Here is a 20,221-nt window from a genome sequence, read left to right as displayed (position 1 = left end):
ATAGTTCTAGTAACCGAATACACGACAGCATAATAATCGCCTATACTGGTCAACTAAAGCTACTATGTGATTAGCTTATCGGAAACCCTATTTCTGGGAAGAAAGTTTTGTGAAGCTCACTCTCTCCTGTCAAATGATCTAGCTACATGCGAAACATTCGCTCTCTCTGCGGAAATGCAATGTGGTTTTGAGCAGCTTCATTATCGAATTCAGTGTGTTCTTGGGTATACAAAGTTCTGAACCTACAGGCTCCGATATTTTTAATATCTGCATCTGCGCATTCAGTGCGGGCAATGACACATATATTTGTCGCGATATCCTTGCAGACAATGTCTCAGCGATTTTGCTGCGTCACGCGGAGAATTATTACTTTTACTGGTCCTCACTTAGCAATTCAGTTCAGGACGTCTCGGGAGTAGTGCAACTTCTAATGAGGTTGCTTGGTGTATAATTTGACCCGCTGACAAAGAAGACGAAGAAGGAGGTGGACGAGAAGACGAAGAAGAACGAGATTGAGTCAGAGAAGCTAAATCAGCCCTTGACGCACCTGTTCCATGTACCATCCCTAATATCATCACTTTTGGAATGCCCCGTTTTAAGCGTTATCAATACATAGCCGCCTTATGGAATGATCCCTTACTATCTTCAGCAGAATATCAACATCTCATATACTCATGGAAAGTTCGTTCATGTCAATCACGGCAGTGTGAGGTAACGCAGACTCTCATGCGATGCAGGATTCCCCGCCCAAATCTTTACTTAGGTAGATGCGGGTTCAGCCCCATAAACATTTGGGAGGCTTGCGGTGAGATTGAAAATATTGAACATTTCCTTCTCGCTTGCCGAAGGTTGTCACATCAGAGAAGGGTACATTTAGAAATCACAATAGCCCACTTGTGATTTACGTTGTCTGTCCTGCTTCTACTCTCCTTCGATGCGAATGCAAAAGGATATGCGTTGTCTCAAATTTTTCAGTATTTACGGAACTGCATCAAAGCTACGGACAGATCCACTTGCTAATTGTATTCCAAATTTACAAACTTCTAAATTTTTGCACCGTATCTTTTTATTTCATTCAATTCTGTTATCTTCAATCTTAGATTTTTTTTCTTTAGCTGATAATTAGTTTTATACACTAATTCAGCATCGTTAGGACATTTGGCAGTCCACAATTAACCCTGGCCAATCCCCCTTCGCGGGTATGTGCCATTTATCAAGGTAGAAGAAGAAGAAGAAGAGGAAGAAGAAGAACGTGGCGTGGCTGCTGGTCGTTTCTGTCATCCGTGCTGTTCACTTTGGACAAGCTGTTCATTATTTCGCCACCCTTTAGCCTATCGTGCCACTGCGCTGGTCGCGAGGCACATACTTTCAGTCATGGCGGAGCCTGAACCTGTTCCGGTGGAAAAGACACCTGCGAGCCCGAAGGCAAAGAAGGAACGGTCTCATCACAAGCCCAAGCACGAGCGCCATCAAAGTCCCGACATCAAAAAGGCGAGAAAGGCAAGTTCACGTCTATATATGCAGGCTCAGTCAGGCTCAGTTCTGCGAGGCGGACGCACGGACAACTCGCATTCTGTGGGTTTGGGAATGTTCGCTTGTGTTCGGATATCCGCACTCGTATTTTCATAGCCGGTGATATTACTACACGAAAAGAAAAAAAAAATGCAGAGATGAGTACTGCAGAGGTGCCAGCACATTTCTATGGCAGTCAAGCTTATTCACCGTTAAGGCCCTACAGTAGGATGTAGTTTGACTTCGATTCCCGATATGCCCGGAGGTAATTGAGTTGTGTGCGCAATCGTGTTTTGAGGTGATTTTATCTGACAGCGTAAGGAAGCCGGCGTTTTGCCGCCGTTGTGTCGTCTCATACTCGGTGATGCGACGGTTTCTGGGATAAACGTACGCGGTGGACCCCGAAATTGACGCACAATTGCGGCTCTAACTGCTTTTAGATCTGTGTGGGATGTACCACAAAACGACTTGCGCCTTGCGCCTCTCGTCGTGCGACGTTGGGTCTTACGTCAGCTGACGATCGGGAGTCCAACCATCAACCAACGTGTGCAAGAGTGTTCATGGGAGCATGCTCTCAATATGAGAATCCATGGCATGGCTGCATATTTAGGGAGTTGCTATGCCATCACACCGCCGCACGCAGTCAGCAATGAAGTGTCTTCCTTTTGGGTTAATGTGTGCACGCCGTCAAGTATGAACTGCATAGAATTCATTTCGATGAACGCAGTGGCTTCAGCACTTATTTTCGTTTGCAGCCTTCAACCCATTCAGTGGGCAAGGCTGACGACCATAAGGGCGTGGTGAAGGTTCAGGTGAGTCCAAATAAAATTGTTCCGCGTTACAATACTCGAAATTTGAGCGGCTCTTGGGATATTTGGGTTCCGCCATATGCTTAATCGATATATATATATATATATATATATATATATATATATATATATATATATATATATATATATATATATATATATATATATATATATATATATATATATATATATATATATATATATATATATATATATATTTATAATGTGTGTGTGTGTGTGTGTGTGTGTGTGTGTGTGTGTGTGTGTGTGTGTGTGCGTGCGTGCGTGCGTGTGTGTGTGTGTGTGTGTGTGTGTGTGTGGGTGTGTGTGTGTGTGTGTGTGTGTGTGTGTGTGTGTGTGTGTGTGTGTGTGTGTGTGTGTGTGTGTGTGTGTGTGTGTGTGTGTGTGTGTGTGTGTGTGTGTGTGTGTGTGTGTGTGTGTGTGTGTCTGTGTGTGATTACACTATTTTGCCACGCATAACTATCTTACAGAACTGCTAGTCGCAACTTGCTCCAGCTGTCGGTCCGGAGTCTAACCGCCAACCAACACATGCAATAGTGTCCATCGGAGCAAGCCGCATTATGGGTGTTCATGGCATGGGTGCCTATATAGGGAACTGTATTGCTATCGCACAGTCGCACGTAATCAGTGATTAAGTGTCCGCGTTGGGGGTAATTTTTGCATAGTATTGGGGGTGAAAGCTACACAGTATTCGCTTCGGTCACGACCCGCTTTATTGTGATTTAGATAACGCAGTGTCTTCGGCGCTTTTTTTCGTTAACAGCCCTCAAACCAACCAGTGAACAAGGCTGAAGACCAGAAGGGTGTGGCACATGTACAAGTGAGTCCAGAAAATAAAATTGGCCCGCGATTACAATACTCGATACTGCGAAATTTGAGCGCTCTTTTGAGTTATTTTCGTTTCGCCATAAGCTGATTTCAAAAATGAAATTGAGATAGACATGTATATGTATGTTTACAGATACAGTCGAGTCTATATTTTCCCGCACGTAGGCACTTGCCCCTTTCCCAGTTTCTGGCTGATATAAAAGAGACGCCGCTATGAGAGCTGCCGGTGTCACCACCGTGAAAGACTACCGGGCATGTATAAAAAGACCTGCTTTATTCAAGCTGTCCAAACGTGCCTGCATCGCCTATGGTTGGCATGTCTGCCTCGGGACCAAAAGGATCCTGGTTAGATTGTCGTTTAACCTTCCTGTCTGAAAAAAAGCAAAAGCTGCCCTAAATTGAAGCTACCAACTCATATAGCAGTGCACGCCACACATGCCTGCAATCTGTATCACTTGCCAAGTGCCGCTTGCAAGAGGCATGCTCGGTTGGCAATCCTATTGTAAGGGTGCTCACCCCGGCCACCTTATCCCATGGGTGCACTTGAGCTTCGCCTTTAAGTGTAGGACGCTATAGCATTAAAGGGTCCTTCAGGATCCCAACACAGTCATTCAGTAGGTTGTCCAAGACGTCCATGTTACAGGTGAATATGGAGAGTTTCGGGAGGCCGAGGAGAATCCTGTGCCCTGCAGGTTGGCCAATGTGAAATGTGATAGGGTTCCCTCTGGCCACCCTATCACAGTTCACATTGGTTGGTAGCTATATGTCGCAACGCTATAGTTGCATGGTAGTGCTCGTACATGGCACACTACACCACATGGTAGTGCTCGCATATGCTCTCGATCATGTGCCGTCGTCGGTGATAGGGAAGTATGAGCACGGCCATGTCATGCGCGCGACCCAGACTGGCCCAGATCACCCTTAACTTTCGAGATGCCGCGAACAGCTTGTGAAACGAAGAATAGCCATGCAGCGCGTTCGTACGCCTTTTATCTACGTCGGGTGATCTTTCACATACCGGATAGTTGAGTGTAGATTATGCGTGATACAACAGAACCACGAAGTAAGAGATTAGTGATTAGGCGAGCTACAAAGTGCATGCACGCGAACGAGGATCCGCAAGAAGAGTTGGAGACGAAATTCGTTAACGCTGTGGCGTCATACCCTTAATTTCGAAGCTTAGGTGTCCCTTCGCCGCAATTTTATTTGACTCAATCTACACTACATAAAGCAAGATGATCGAGAGGCGCATGGGGAGTCTATCGAGGCCAACTGACTGCGCTACCACTTCTGCTGCTTCTGCACCATATATGTTTTATACAAGCACTCATACTCTCTCTCTCTCTCTCTAACCATAACTCTAACTCTCTTGCTATAACTATAGCCACTTCACGACTGGTTTTCTTTTGCTACCCGCAACAAAATCTGAGGACATGCCTGACGACAGGGCGTCGAAGTATTTAATGAGTTTCAAAAAAGAAAAAAAAAATTATACTTCTCCGGTTAGAGTGGTAGCTGCTGTAAGTCATAATTCTTAAAGCCATTCCACCGCTTTAGCGTGGTGTGACACCTTTGACTGTTTAAGTAGCGGAGTGATTCCGTCTTTCGTTCGTTTTGGTTAGGCTTTGTTCATAAGGTTTAAAGCGCCCGTAACAATGTCAGTGCTTAGATAAGCATTGAAGATATTCTCTGCAAATTCTAGAGTCATATGCTCGTCCATCGGCTAAACCTCATGATCCTGCACGCTCACATGCTAACCTCTGCGTATTTTACACGGAACACATTCCATTTCACCCTGCATTGCTTTTAGGAGAACAAGCACTCGTCAATTTTTCTATTGTTTGCGCATTTCTGAAGAAAGGCAATGTTTTAAATCAAATATATATAACCCTAAACATCTGACAGATCATCTAACCTTGGGTTTGGCGCATGATAGCCACTGTTGCTTATCTGCCATAAAACCACATATAACTAACTAACTGACGTCAGCGTAGGAGAACCATCCATTGGTCCGTCTCTATGACTGACGGGTGAAGGGCGAGCGTATACACCACGCTGGGGTCATCCGCTGTTCGCGGGCGCTTCTCCGTCGCCCGTCGATCAGGTGACAACGGTGGATACCGGACGTCGTCTATTCTGTTGCCTCGCTGCAGTCACGCAGGTCGCCGTGCGGGTTCATTTTTTGACTCAGCTTTTCCGAACGGACATTCACTTCGGGTTCATTTCATTGCGAGAATGATCGCGAACTTTACGATCCCAACAACGAACAACGCGTCAAATGAACCCAAGCTAGAGCTTTCTCAGCGATGCTAGCTCTCATTTTCTCCCCTGGGGGACAAATGAGGTCTTGAGTGCATGTTATGGCAATACTAAATAAATACCTGACGTGTGCATTTAACGCACTCTGCGCCTTTCGTGAACATCGGATGAGGAGGATAAAACTCATTCCCAGAGGCTATAGTCGTCTAAGGAAAAGAATGCGAAAGTTCGGATAGGCAGAGAAAAGAGGGAGATAAACACGGCAAAATAGGGTTGATTGCGTTGGCTGCAACTCCGCTATTATTTAGAGTTTTCAAGAAAACATTTTTACTGCCGCGCGTTCCCAGAACGATGCCTCACAGTCCCTTGGGTTGAAAGTTGATTATTTTCTACCAGAGCGTGGCCAGTGGCCTCTTAAACGCCCCAAATCGATTCAAGCTGGATAAAGGACAACGTATACAGTGGAGACTCTGGAGAAGTTCGGCTACTTGGTGTTCTTTAAAGTGCATTCGCTCGACTGCAGGCCATCACCAGAGTAGAGGGCAAGCAGGCTGAACATACCGCGCAGACCGCGCAAACCACGATATCCAGGGATTCAAAAGCCCTTTCGAAGAAAAGAAGGATGACCAACACCGAAGTCGATACGTACTTGACCAGAAGAACCGTGAGTGCTTCAATATTATTCCTTTTGAAGTCTACGTGTATATTTAAAGACGATAAGCTTCTCTCGTTCCTGATTACTTTCATTAAATATGGCAACCATGCGGCGTATAATGTCGGAGAAATTTGATTTTAATGTTAGGCGTCACCTGGGCGTCAGTTGAGATCATTTCAGCTGGCAAAATTGCATTTTCGATGCCGCAAAGTAATACCCGCTCTCTGCTTCACAAAAAAATGTGAGCATTGTAGTCGGTCGTATCGCGCGCATTGCTAAAGATGTCTCATCAACTCTGGTCACTACTTTAAGCACTCAACGCACATACGAGTGCCTTTTTTTTTTCTAAAAAATGCACGGGGCGCCACCTATGCATCACGCGAAGAAGCGTCTCTAAACAAGGACGTATTTTCGATTTCAGTCTGCTTTTTCCGTGGTTTAAAATAATATTAATGCGAGAGCATTACTTCGCTGTGTTCACAGATTTCTGTCCGCAGACCGCGTCCGCAAAATTGTGTCTGCAGCAGTTGCCAGTAATTGAGAAGTGGTTGAGGTTAATGAGTGGTGTCAATTGATAGAGGGCGACGTAATGTTATGTCCAAAGAAATAATTAGGCCAACACGTCAATTAGGTAATTATTTACAGGCAACAAATGTAAAAGTAAAAGCGAAAATGGCCTCATTAGCCAATGGCTTAGCGCCAGATTTGAATCTATCAAATACTAAAATAGTTAATTAAATCAGTCAATTAAGGTGACGTCAAATATGTGACGTCACGCAACCTGAAGTCGAGTCAAAAAAGGGCATAGGAGGGGATTGGCGCGCAATTTCAAAGTACCAAAGACTAAAGTAGTTAATTAAGGCAGTCAGTTAGGGTTACGTTAAGGACGTGACGTCACGCAACCGGAAGTAGAGCCGAAAAAGGGCATAGGGAGGGATTGGCGCGCAATTTGAAAGTACCAAAGACTAAAATGGGTAAACAAGAAGTAAATTAAGGAACTAGAAGCAACCAGAAGCAACCAACAGCAGCATCCGTGCTTTCGCATTACTCCAGTGCATATTCTGTAGTGCTCTTTAATGTTTTCTTAGTACGTACCTTGGAAAAAGTTAACGTTGTGTTGGAGATATAGTATTTCGTCTTGAAGAAATGTAGGCACATAAATTTCTCTTCCGTGTTCATTCAAATAATTATTTAGAAATTAGAATACATTTGATCGATCGATTACCACTTGATGTTCGCTTATGACCGCTACATAATGCATAACATATTCTGTTGCTGACGCTGTTTTGGTCTCTGATCCATCAAATGAACAGTGTGACCTGCAAGGAGTGTTTTGTTCACGTGAGGCATGAAAACAATATATATATCAAAATAGAAAGAGAACCTTCAAACAGGAAGTGAGATTGAGAACACCTCTGGTAACATTCCAATCCATCAATGATAAATCGCTTACGGCAAAGAAACTCCGGGAAGCAATTGCGTGGCAACATTCCATTGCGTGTGTGAAAGACAGTCTTACACCGAGATACGCTAGGCAAGCGCATGTTTCCATCTGGAAGTAGTTTTTGAACGCAATGTTTTCGCGTATCCGATCATAGCCTCAAGTGTATTGCGTTATTTTGCTAGTTGTCCATAGTATTTCTATGACATCCTTTACGCAGGGCGAGCGTTCTACGAAGTTAAAAGACTAAATTCTCCCATACGTCAAAAAAAAAAAAAAGAACAAAAACATTAGGCGCCGATTCTATCATTATGTTGATAGCGATATCACACAATATTCTACAGTTAATAGTCTCACAAGTACTGCGAAAAACGCTCCTCATTAGCTTTCTCTGGCGTATAGTTAACCATAGGGGAGAAGGCAATGTGACGAATGCGGTTAGGCAGCAGAATCCTATTTTCTGCGCTGACAGATCACTGTGGGCGACATCAAAGACCGTGAGTGTATACTTGCGGTGGTCGGGATTCTGCTGCTGCTGGCGATGGTGGCGATCGGCGTGGTCTTCTTCATCATGAAGCCGCCCACTTCGACCAGAAAAGTGGCCATATGCAATTCGAAGGGCTGCGAGCAGCACGGACGGACCCTCTACATGGCCATCAACCACGACGTCAACCCGTGCGATAACTTCCACAGCCATGTGTGCGGCACCTGGGACGACGTGCTGCGCCAGCAGTCCACCGAGGAGTACATGATGTCCGACGCCCTGGAGAAGTACGGCGCTTGCCCCCTAAGACGCCGATGAAGGCAGTACGCCTAACGTCGCCAAACAGTGCATGCAACCCTCGCCACTTTTCTAAACGCAGAAAGCGTGCAGTGGCCTCAAGTTTTCACGAGATGTGGCGTGTGTTCGAGCTTTACAAGTAAACGGGGTGAATTTGTTTAAAGAGTTCATGATATGCCATGAATAAGGAATTTAACAGGTTGTTTTTAAATGTATTTCATTCTCTTCGAAGTCCTCCGAATTCCTCTGCCAGACTATGAGCTTGCAAGCGACATAAGGAGAAGCAGAAACTGGACTCCCTAACAAACGGGAATGACTGTACACATGAAACGCGCGCACGCAAAATCAACAGACAGCTCACTCTTACCCAAGCTTAATGAACGCCTAATAAATCACCTACAGACGTTAACAGTGCGTAAACTTTAAGCTGACACATCACGGCATCCCAAAAGGCAGGGATTGTCTCCTCGACGAAACTTGACCAAGAACCTAGTCAGAGAAAGCAGAGGAAAGAGACTATGCCAAAGCGACATGCCGGAACAGACCCCGAGCAGTGGCTTACGAATTGTCAGCTTGCGTAGCAGAGCACGTATTCGGCTTTGGCAGCTGAGAGCGTGAAGCCTTTTGTTATGTATGTGTGGTATGTTTCGGTATTGTTGAAGTATTAGCCTAGTTCTTATGTTCTCTGTATCTGCCACACGTCTTCCGCCAAATCTCGAGCAACTCGAAGAAGCTAAATGAAGAAAATAATGCGAATTTTACGCTAAAGACAACCCCGAAGTCGTAAAAGGAAACGAGATAAAGGGCGGACATATTTACGGGGCACTTCGTGCTGACCGTGTAAGCAGTCGCGCAGTGTTTCCCTGTTCCGGACGTGGCCACTATATATACTCTGCACAACTGGTTGGCAACACTGCTTAATCAATGTTTAGAGAGCGTTTTCCTCTTCAGCTTCATTTGCATGAACTCAACAGAATACACGGCTTTCCTTAAGAGGAAAAGTGAAAGAAAAGGAGGAGAGTTGAAAACTAGTCGCATGTTTTCTCATCAAAACTCTCCTTTCTCTCACGTTACGAACTCTATACCCTCATTCAGTGTAGCGTTCAAGCATGCAAGGCTTTAGAATTACACATTGATTCGTGTCGCAAACGTTTGAATTGCGCGGGGAGTTGAAAGAGCATTTATTCGCATGTTCGCTGTATGCACGATGGACATGCTCTTAGAAGGGCAGGCCATGTTTCACTAAGGTGTCTGAATATAGCACGAAAGACCTCTCACGCGCTAAAATACGCAGCTGGACATGGAGCGCAAATTTAGAGCTCCCTTCTTGGCTGTTTTGATTTTGCGATATCTTTTCGCTACTTCAATTCCGCGATTATATGTTGAGGTAGAGTAGTTTTTTTTTTTTTTTTTTTTTTTTTTTTTTTCGAGGAGTTTGCCATATAGTGAAAAGGGAGCGGGGAGTAGGAGGAAACTAGAAGAAAGAGTGCAAACAGGTCTCCTTTAAATAATCACATAGGTTGCCGATAAACTGGTTGTTCAGCGTCCACTTCCTGTAATCACATTCACTGTCCCACCGCAGGCCTACTTTCCGTAGGACTCTCACGGATGCCGTAGCTGGGCAGGTCCACAATAGACAATGCAGGGCAGTGTTAACTTTCTGCAAATGAGACTGCTACTTGTATCCAGTAAATTTTGGCGGTGAACGCTCCCTTTTCGACAAGATCGAGTCGATTTACGACTGGTACAGTTTCGAAGACTGGGTAAATATACTGGTACTGCGAGAAGCACGAGCAAAAGTAGCGGAACTGCATATTAGTTTCATGAAGGAGATCAAAAGGGCGATTTTGTTCACCTACAACAGTTGCACTATAGTATAGCAAAACATTATAGGAGGTATTGAAGATTTGCTATGGCGGTGTAAGGTGTAGATTTTAAAAAATGGCCCCAAAGTTTTAAAGCGAAAACCGTTCTAGGCTCGTGTTGAAAATCTCACGTCAGCGGGGTTTGTCCGCAAGATGTGTCAGCGAGATTCCGCAAGTGACAGATACAGCGTCTTTCCTTTCCAGTAAACCGATTATAAAACGCCGGTGAACTTTGATGCGTTCAGCGGAACGCTGGTTGTGTTGGAGAAGTGTGTAGCAGCAACGCTCAGGCTTTCGCATTTCTCCACTGCAGGTTCTGAAGTGCCCTTGGAACTTTTTGTTTGTCTTTAAGGCGTTTAGCGATGAGACGTCAAGGTGAGGCGCACGGAGTAGACAACGTATTACGTTTGGTACCTACACGCGTATGCCTCTTCAATAATGTCGTCGGGCCGGGAGAAGTCGCAACCGATAGTGATTGCATTGACTGCTGTCGCACAAGTTACAACATATCTAGCTGAAGGCACTGTCTCCACCAGGTACACGGTCTCCCTACAACAAACTTCAACTAAAAATCTTTCATGGTTTAGGCGTAACGTTCTGTTCCGCTGTCTTGACTGTCGACGTCTTGATCTGATCGATGTTTTAGTCAGAAATGTGACCATATCATCATCAGCAGTTCCATGATCGGGATGGTCGAGGATATATCAGTTAGCGCCAGCGGCAGTAGCCTTTGCTGGTAAAGTAGTGGGGTCTCTGCCTTGTGCACCAATTACACGCCGATTGAACACAAGCGCAATTCCTGGGGTCACTGGCAGCGAGTTTCCCTTTCTTTTTGAAGGGCGGTTGCTGGGAGGAGGCTCTGCAGCCACCTCGACGACTGCCAAGATTGTGCGATTAGTAAGGCGTCTGCGTTAAAAAGGAAAAAAAAAAACACTGATGAGCGTGCTGTTGCTCCGCGGTGGCCGTATTTCAGCTTGAGTTATCTTGCCCATTTCACCGTGACATCAAAGAATAGTACAAGGTGAAATGTTTTTCTCCCATTCTTTAACACAAACATGCGTTTTTTTTCTAAATGTCCCCTAAATACGCCAAGAACGTATAACTATTTTGGTGCATATTGAATAGGCAACGTGTGATAGCCATAAACGCTCTGGTATATCTCACGTTTTTTTCTTCCTGGACACGCAGGGCTATCAAGGATATCGAGAAAGAGAGTAGGGGCTTGGACATTGCCCAGAAGTTCTTCAGCAGTTGCAATGAGGCCGGCGAGAAAGATAACAGGGAGCGGAATGTGCACGCGTTCCTCGAATTCAAGCGCTCCCTTGGCCTGGTGTGGCCGCAAGAAGAACCCGTGGGCTCCCTGCACCCGTTGGACATTATGCTCAGCCTGGCCATCAGGTGACGATGCTGGCAGTGAAATGTCTGGTAGCGCTGTTTACTCACTACCACATTGTTGAAGTGATTCCCAGTACGCGGAAAACAAGTCTACGAGGCGGTAACCCGTTCTTTGTAAAAGTTATGTTATTGGCTAGCGGCACGACAACTATACAGCGCATGAGGCAGTCTTTAAATGTAGCCCTCATTTCTAATAAATAATGTTTAGCTGGAAGAGAGTGCCCAGGATAGTTGCATGCGTTGTCAATTTTCGTCTCTTTAATCCGCATTCATTTCTTAAGAATTGGATCGCTGAGGAGCCGCGTGAAGATTGACATACCGGGTCATGCAGACTCTTTCTTGGAGGCGGCAGTTGCTATGAACCGTAGGCTTCATAACGCACTATGGGATATACTGCGGCAAGTAGTCGACAGGCATTTCAATCAGTATTGTGTCACTATGCTTCAAGCACCTCTCTGTTTAATATCTATGTTGTCCTGATATTCGCTTTTTGCTTCAAGATTTACTCTGAAACGAATACAGCGCTGCTAGATCTTCAAATGTAGCTCTGCGGTCATATCTGCTAAGGCGAATACATTCGTGCGCAAAGTTTGAACTGTGCACACGAATGTTATTTTCGCTTTCTTACAAAAAGTGAGCGCTGCTCAAAGTGCTTGACGCTTCTCGGCTCAGGTGGGGCATGAACTTCCTCTTCGACGTGAGCGTAATCGACGGCCATGAAGAACCCAAGCTTTTCATAGGGCGCAGCCGTCTGGACACTGCCTGGAAGAGACGCTTCTCTGACCCCATGGCGGCCACCGACTATATGACGCTCGCGCAGGGCCACTTCACAGTGATGGGCGTAAACCTCACCCACGTGGCTATTGATGTCGAGCAGTTGCGCAAGGTTGAGAACGTTATCCTCGCCACCAAGGTCCGCACCGTGAACGATATTCCCGATCAGCAGTGGCTTCCAGCAAGTGCCCTGGACAGCAAGACGCGGTCTCTGCCTGCCGGCATCTGGCTTGAAATGCTCGCCAAGCACGACGACGACTTTCAGTGGAATCTGGAGAGTCCCGTCGTAGTCGAGCACGTCGGAATACTCGAAAACCTCGACAGCTTGATCAAGAACCACACCACTGCCAAGTCTGCTCTCATCATCGGCCTGACGTGGGTGTTTATTCAGACGCACCTGTGGGCTGCCTCGGGAGCACCTGCCCTTCGCTTCCATTGGGCGGAATCCGACGGAATAGCGGAACTGAGGAAAGAAGCCTGCTTGGACTACGTCGATTCGAAGCTCGGCTTGCTCAGCGTGTCAAAGTCCTTGATCGATAAGTTCGGTACGACACCTATGAACATCGACAGCTTCGCGAAGAGGATTAAGAATAGGATGAAGATTCTGATCAACGAGCTCGACTGGGTAGAGCAGGGTGTCAAGGAGTATGCTTGGCGTAAGCTAGACCATATGACTCGAATCATTCTGCCGCCAGAAGACTTCTTTCATGCAGACTCGTTGCAGCATCTTTACTCCGACTTTTCTAACATGACCGACATCTTCATGTCGAACCTGATCAGCGCTTCACTCGCCTACAAGCAGATGCGAAAGACCAGGGCTTTCGCGACCGTGTACAGCCGTCGAATGTTTCCCAACACTGGCCTTAGTTCGTACCTCTACCTGCCGAATACAATGAGCATCGCCGTCGGTCTATTGAATCCCCCGGTGTACTATCCTGACGGCACTTTCGCGGTACTCTACTCATCGCTCGGGGGATACATTGCCCGAGAAATGGCAAAATCGATAGACGATAAAGGGACATCCTTAAAGCAAGGCGGACACCCTTTTCGCTGGTGGGGTTCTAACTCTTCGGTTGCGTCGGCGGCGCTCTACGACAGCAAGGTACGCTGCGACCTCGGCAACAGCAAGAAGCCGTCGGTGCTACGTCCCCTGGGACTGTTCGAGACCGTGGTGCCGCTAGAGGTGGCCTACGCCTCCTTCCAGGGCGCCGTAAGCACAGACTTCCGCGATCTTTTCGACTTCAAGATCCGTCACCTCGAAGCCTACTCCGACAAGCAGATCTTTTTTCTCAGCTACTGTTTCGCAATGTGCGCCAAGCGGCCACAAACCATGGGCGACGAGTGCAACGTGCCGCTAAAGAACTTCCCACACTTCGCCAGCGCATTCAAGTGCCCAGTAGGCTCGCCTATGAATCCCAGCGTTAAATGCAAATTGTTTAATGTGTCAATAGAAGATGATGCATGAGGTTCGAGCTGCGGAGCAGACTTCCTTATCATATACTATCCGCAGCCTGGCATTCTAGTATTGAACGTTACCAGAAGTACTCTAAGTTTAAGTCGCTTACTGTTGTTTATCTACGCTGTAATCATAAGTCAAATAGAATCCATGCATTTGCTCCCGCGTGTACCTCTTAATGGTTACGCGCGGTTATTTTCTTGCGTTTTCGCTTAACAAAGCTATTTACAACGGTTATATCATATACGAATTTCTTTTTGAAATGAGCGAATTCCAGCGACAGAAGCAAAGCCAGATGATACTGAGATGGCGCATCAATGCAGAAATATTTCGTTTGAAAAAACAAACCTGCGTGCAAACAGTTTCAAATAAATTCGCTGTATATCCTGCTAATGTGCACTAAACAGAACGAGCCAAATCGTCTAGAGGGAACTTTCGTCAGCTTCAGCTTGATAGCTTCGACAGTTTCGAGAGTTGTTTGATTTATTGCTTCTCCAGAGATTCTTTACGATCGACTGTGTAAGATATGAAAATATAAAAGGAAGATGTGAAGCTAGAAGCCAGTAACGAAGGGGTAAGTAACTGTCATCGAGGAAGGAATCATGGGCCTCTGCTGCATTCAACATCTAAGTTTTAGCATGGCTAGCTCGAATTTGCTTCATAAACGCAGTATTACTTGTGAACTAGTAGACGCCTACAGTAAATGAAAGGAATAGCCATTATCCTTTCGTTTTCGCGCCCTGTTTACGCGTTTATATAATTTCACAACTAATAACTAATTTAAGTCACTAAAATAGAGAATATATTCCGATCTCATACTTTTACATTTTTTTTTTTCAGTTCCTCTTTAAATGATTTTGGTTCGTCTGAAAAAATAAAAAACCTATAAATACTTTTAATACTGGGAACGTAGACCGTGCTCATTCAATTCTCATCTCTGCCATTAATACTGCAATGACAAGAACAAAGTAACATAAGATAGATGGCGAGAAGCCCTTCCAGCTGAACTTAACCCGTTTAAATGAGTTAAAACAAATTTGATAGGAGAAAGGTGTCAAATTCGCCGTAATAAGCTTTTAGTCCACATTTATGCAAGTGCTGATAAAAGTATTCCTTACCGTCAGTAGCGGCCCAGATGATTGCAGTTGAGTCTAACTTTGACGTTTCGCTGACGGCTGACTGGTGGGGCATCCCAAAGCTATTGTACATACTCAGGCTTCTTTTTGCTTTCTTCGATTCGGTCCCATTCCCGACACACTTCACGGACTCCATGCTTAACGCCGCCGATGCAGCACCGCCGCCCTTCCACTCACTCTCTCTCGCTCAAGCACAAATGCGCACGCACGCACGCACGCACGCACGCGCACACACACACACACACACGCACGCACGCACGCACACACACACACACACACACACACACACACACACACACACACACACACACACACACACACACACACACACACACACACACACACACACACACACACACACACACACACACACACACACACACACACACACACACACACACACACACACACACACACACACACACACACACACACACACACTTCGTGATCTCCCCTGATGGGGCTGGTACAGGTGCGGGCGCTAGCCTGGCACCGAATTTTTATCTGTAGGCCGTCATTGCACCCGCCACCGCTGGTGGTGGACGACGGCTGTTGTTGCGGCGCGCCTTTCTTTCCCTCTTCCTTTTCTTTCTTCTCTATTTTTTCTGTCTGCACGAGGCAGTGGAGGTGGCCCAGCTACAGCCAATAGCAGGCCCATGCATTTTCTTTTCCTTATTCCTACAGCCACAACAACAACAACATAATCATTTGTTCGCTTGGGGCATGAGCAGGCAGTTCATTTCAAATTGCGGCTTCCTTTCATGCGTGACCTTTGACGTGGGAGCCAGCCGCGTTTCAGAGCACGGCATAAGTGAAGTGCGAGTTAGCACGAAATAGTGCTCCAACCTATGCGTCTGCACGTTCGGTGCACACACCGCTGTGGTTCCAAAATAGCTGTGGCTTAGCTAAGGTTAAGCCTGGGTATCTCGAAGCGAAAAGCGTTCCTCTCGTACTTCTGGCGTTTCAGCCGCTCGTCGAGCCTTGCGCTTTTCTTATCTTCGCTGCTTTTTAGCGACCTCCCAAGCTACCACTTCTGGATCGGTGTGTCTGCGCCGTCCGACTGTTGCTTCTTCTTCTTCTATGGTGAGTGTCTGCGCCTGTTCTGTGAGCAAGCGCGCCTTATTGCACGGGCCTGCTACTGCCTCTGTGGCTGAGCTACCTCCGCTGCCTGTTGTTGTGGCTGTAGGAAGAAGTAAAAAAAAAATGCACGGGCCTGCTACTGGCTCTGTAGCTGAGCCACCTCCGGTGCCTCGTGCAGACAGAAGAGAAAATAGAAAAGAAAGAAAAGGAAGAGGGAGAGAAAGACGCACGCCTCAACAACAGAGCCGTCCACCACCGAAGTGGTGGTGGGTGCAATGACGGCCTACAACAAATAAAATTCGGTGGCTGGCTAGCCCCCGCTGCAAGCGGCGTTGACCTACTGTCCCAGCCCCGTAGGGCCAGGAAATGCCACCCTTCACCACCTCCCCTTTTCCAATAGTGCGGTGATAGCCTAAATGTATGCGGAGCGCTGCGCTGCAGTGACTGTTTCCCTCTTTCTTTTTTCAGACGCTCGTCAGCGCACGTTAAAGATCCCCAGGTGGTCGAAATTAACACCGTATACCGTCCACTACGGCTCCTCTTTCTCTTTCCACCTTCACTCCCACCTCCTCCCTTCCCTTACGGCGCGGTCGCGGTGTCCACAGAAAACAAGTGAGACAGTTACCGCGCCTTTCCCTTCCTATAAATAAATCAGTTATATTCTTTCAACCGCGGGTTCGAATCCGACCTCGGCGGCTGCGTTTCGATGGAGGCGAGACGAAGAGGTGTCCGTTTGCTGTGCGATGTCAGCGCACGTTAAAGATCCCCAGGTGGTCGAAATTACTCCGTAGCCCTCCACTACGGCTCCTCTTTCTCTATTTCCACTTTCACTCCCACCTTCCTCCCTTCCCTTACGGCGCGGTTGAGGTTTCGACAGGAAACAAGTGAGACAGTTACCATATACCACACCTTTCCCTTCCTATAAATCAATCTTTCAACCGCGGCGCGGCCCAGGCGCCCATACTTATGGCGAATTCCAATGGGCAATCCCGAGCACTCTTCAAATCTTCTAAGGAGCAACATGTGTGCGTGATGCCGGGACCATACGGTCTAGTCAAAACTCTGGATCTGTATCCAAATCGCCCAATAAAGTATTTTCGATTTCGTGAAGCAAGAAGACTTGCTCCGGGTCGCCAGTTCGAATGCCCCATTATTGGGACAGAGAGCTGCTGCGTCTTTCGTCACAAAACATTTGCATCTTGAATTTGGGACTGATGGCAATGAAAAGAGCTCGCGGAACTACCGTAATGTGAAATCGTAAATAAAAAAGATTTTTCTCTTCCCATTACCTATTGCTACTAATAAATCAGAACCATGTCACTTTATCCAGTCGGCGTGCACGCATCTCTGACGTCTGCTCGCTGTAGCCGCGGAGCGCAGCCCTAGCTCCCACCGCCAGTGTTGTGCACTTGTGGCGGGCTGCCCCCCGTTGCGCCGCCGGCTGGGCCGAGAGCCGGAATTAATTATCATCCATCACGCGCATCGCCGGTGATCCTGATGTACAGGCTGCTCGGATCGGCACGCGGCGGTGTCCGCTGTGTGCTTGCGCGATCACTACGAGCTGCCCGTCTTTATGCGCTGCCTTTTGCGCAAGCGCATGTTGTGCATACTCGGTGCCTGTATTGCTATCCGACATGCCGCTAATCTCAGAGCTGCATGCATATCTGCGGCGCCACCAGCAGAGTGTTCCTGCTTTCAGTGGAACCGCGGTATTGTGATGGCGTATAAGTAAGCTTAAAACAACACTGAGGACGGTGCTGTTCGAATTTTGTTACTACTGCAATTTTTTTTCTTTTGACACTTGCGACCGGGTTAATTTTTACTTGGCAGTGAAAAAAATATATAATGCTGATAATACTGAATTTCAAAATTTTATCCGCCACTTTATTCAAACTATTGATGACAGTGATGAAAAAGAACACATTGATCATCTGGGAAACTCAGCGGAGATGTGACATGCCATTAGAGATTCGCAAGACAAGATGACACTGACTTCACTGCAGTTCCATAGTGATAACGGCTGCTAATGAGGTGCTTCATTTTATATGTTAGTTCATGTGTGTATGGGAGGTAGGGATCGGATCTAAGTTAAAAAAGCTCCATTTCCAGGGAAATTTGTCTCTTTTAGTCAAAGTTTCTAGCGATAGCAGCCTGTGTGTCATATTAAAATACGCCCGATTGGAACTATATTTCTAGATCGATAAGTTACAATTTACAAAGCAGCTGCTCTCACAATGAAACCAGAGTTCTACTTGAGAAGTCAAAAAAAGACCTAAAACTAAAATTGCACCGCTACAGGCCTTTCCCAGATCTAAGCAAAGGTATTGTCATGTATTGCATGACATTGCACGAAAGCGGTAAGTGTGATTAATAACTTTTTCTTACAACCTTTAGTGCACCTTCCTGGCGCTATGGAGACTAAGCAGGAAGTTAAAAAAAAAATACATAACAAACCGACGTCTGTTAATATCACGGCCAACGTAAGAAGTTTGTATTAAAGAGGTAGGAGGGTATACTGACCTTTATTCGAAGTTTACAAAGAAAAACTACGGTATTTTGTTACCCACTGAGTGTGAACAATACGAATTCGGGAGAGGCGCCGGCTACTCCTGAAACCAAAGACCTTTATTTGCCCCTGAATTAAATTGGTTGCTCAGTGAATTCAATTTCCAGTCATCATTTGCATAGCTGCTCTGGCTGTAGTTCCTTTTTTTACACTGCACAGCGCTGCTGGACAAGTGACGCGCTGAACTTCTTGATCTTGAGCATTGCGTGTCGTATTTCCAAGAGAAAGGGAAGTGAATAGACCAGTCTTTATCCAAAATTTTTAAGCTGTCGGAGCGAATTACATCTGTCCTCCATTATCGCAAAGGGAAGCTTGATAAATTAAAGCTTACCACCGCACAGAAGAGATACCGTGTAAGGTTAGTTAGTGGTCCTAATTCAGTAATGCTGAAAGAAAGTGGGCTCCAGAGATCACTCCGGAAGGCACTAGAATATCGCGCACTGAACATTGCTGTCGAAAAATTGTCATGATTTCACGAGACAGTAGAAATTATAAGGCGCTGCAACTCAACCGGACTTGATTTTTAAGCCTTCAAGTAGTGGTCGCTCTCGAAGAGCTCTTATGCCCATTAGAGAGCGAGTTCATGCGGTCTGCAAAGCTGAGATGGCGCGATCGACCTTCAGTTTTTGTTGTGTTCTAACAAAATATCTGCGACTATTTTCGCGAAGTTGTGTCCTACGGTATCTCTGTGACGTCCGAAAAGAAATCGCTCTCACTGGCGTTTCGGAACGCCCTATAAACTGCAGTCATTCAACTGCTTTCTTATTGAGCCGATGCAGGCTTCGGTATTGCTACCGTGCAGGTTGTCAACGCTTCTCTAAACAAACAGTCGTGATCTTTGCACTCTCGTCATGTGTTGTTCAGCACATGTGTAAACTCCATAAAAGCATTTCCACCCTCAGTTCGCTCTTAACTGACTCTCAAGCGAGCAGTGAGGGTCATTGAACAAAGCCTATACTGCTGGCTATTCTGAAAAGGACAGTGGCATTACTTTCAAAAGAAAAAGCGCCATGTTTACGACACGTTCTTACTTCGCCTGGCGAGAAAAAAAAGGGTAACATCAACGCCGCTACTCCTCTTATTGGAAAATACAAAAAAAAAAAAAGAAAGACAAGAACCCCCCTTTTTTTTTCTCGCGTTTTCTCAACGCAAAAATGAAAAGCTTCTGAACAAGAATGGCAGAAATTTACAAGTAGGATTAAGTTTCCAAGAGTAGTATTTTATGAAAAGAGCAAAAAAAAAAAAATACTATCTGATTAAAAAAATGAATGACGAAAAAAACTTAATGTCGAATTCAAGTTCATTGAAAAGAAGACAACAAGGCGAATAGGGAATGGAACTGTGGAGATGATTCAGAGACACACTCGCTGTCGGGTCTCCATAAAAATAAATTTGACAGGATTTGACGTGAATACTGGCGGTGACGTGGTGGAACGACAGTGCTCATAGCGCTACGTACACGTAACCCGTGACGTCAGCAGGCGTGGGTGGCGAGGGCTCGAACCTGCCAGGGACACGGAGAGTAGTGCCAAATGTTAGCTCTGCTGCACAGGTAGAAGAGTCACGTATCACGTCCGGGTCACCAAATTTGTTGATATGATTCACAGGCACGCTCGTTGTCGGATCTCCACAAAAATATAAAT

The 20,221-nt window shown here is 46.1% G+C and overlaps 1 protein-coding gene across 1 annotated transcript; it reads left to right on the top strand.

The window, feature by feature from the left end:
* The first annotated feature begins 1,374 nt into the window (after positions 1-1,374).
* Positions 1,375-13,805, top strand: LOC146207374 (neprilysin-2-like). The gene is made up of 6 exons (XM_084576597.1): positions 1,375-1,500; positions 2,268-2,324; positions 3,106-3,162; positions 7,998-8,296; positions 11,360-11,569; positions 12,239-13,805. Exons 1-6 carry the CDS (start codon positions 1,375-1,377, stop codon positions 13,803-13,805), a joined length of 2,316 nt encoding a protein of 771 aa, XP_084432723.1.
* The last annotated feature ends 6,416 nt before the right edge of the window (positions 13,806-20,221 follow it).

Source organism: Amblyomma maculatum, chromosome 1 (assembly GCF_055883805.1).
Source record: "Amblyomma maculatum isolate TAMU_Amacu chromosome 1, ASM5588380v1, whole genome shotgun sequence".
NCBI classification, from domain to species: Eukaryota; Metazoa; Arthropoda; class Arachnida; order Ixodida; family Ixodidae; genus Amblyomma; species Amblyomma maculatum.
This window is presented reverse-complemented; position numbering and strand designations above follow the sequence as displayed.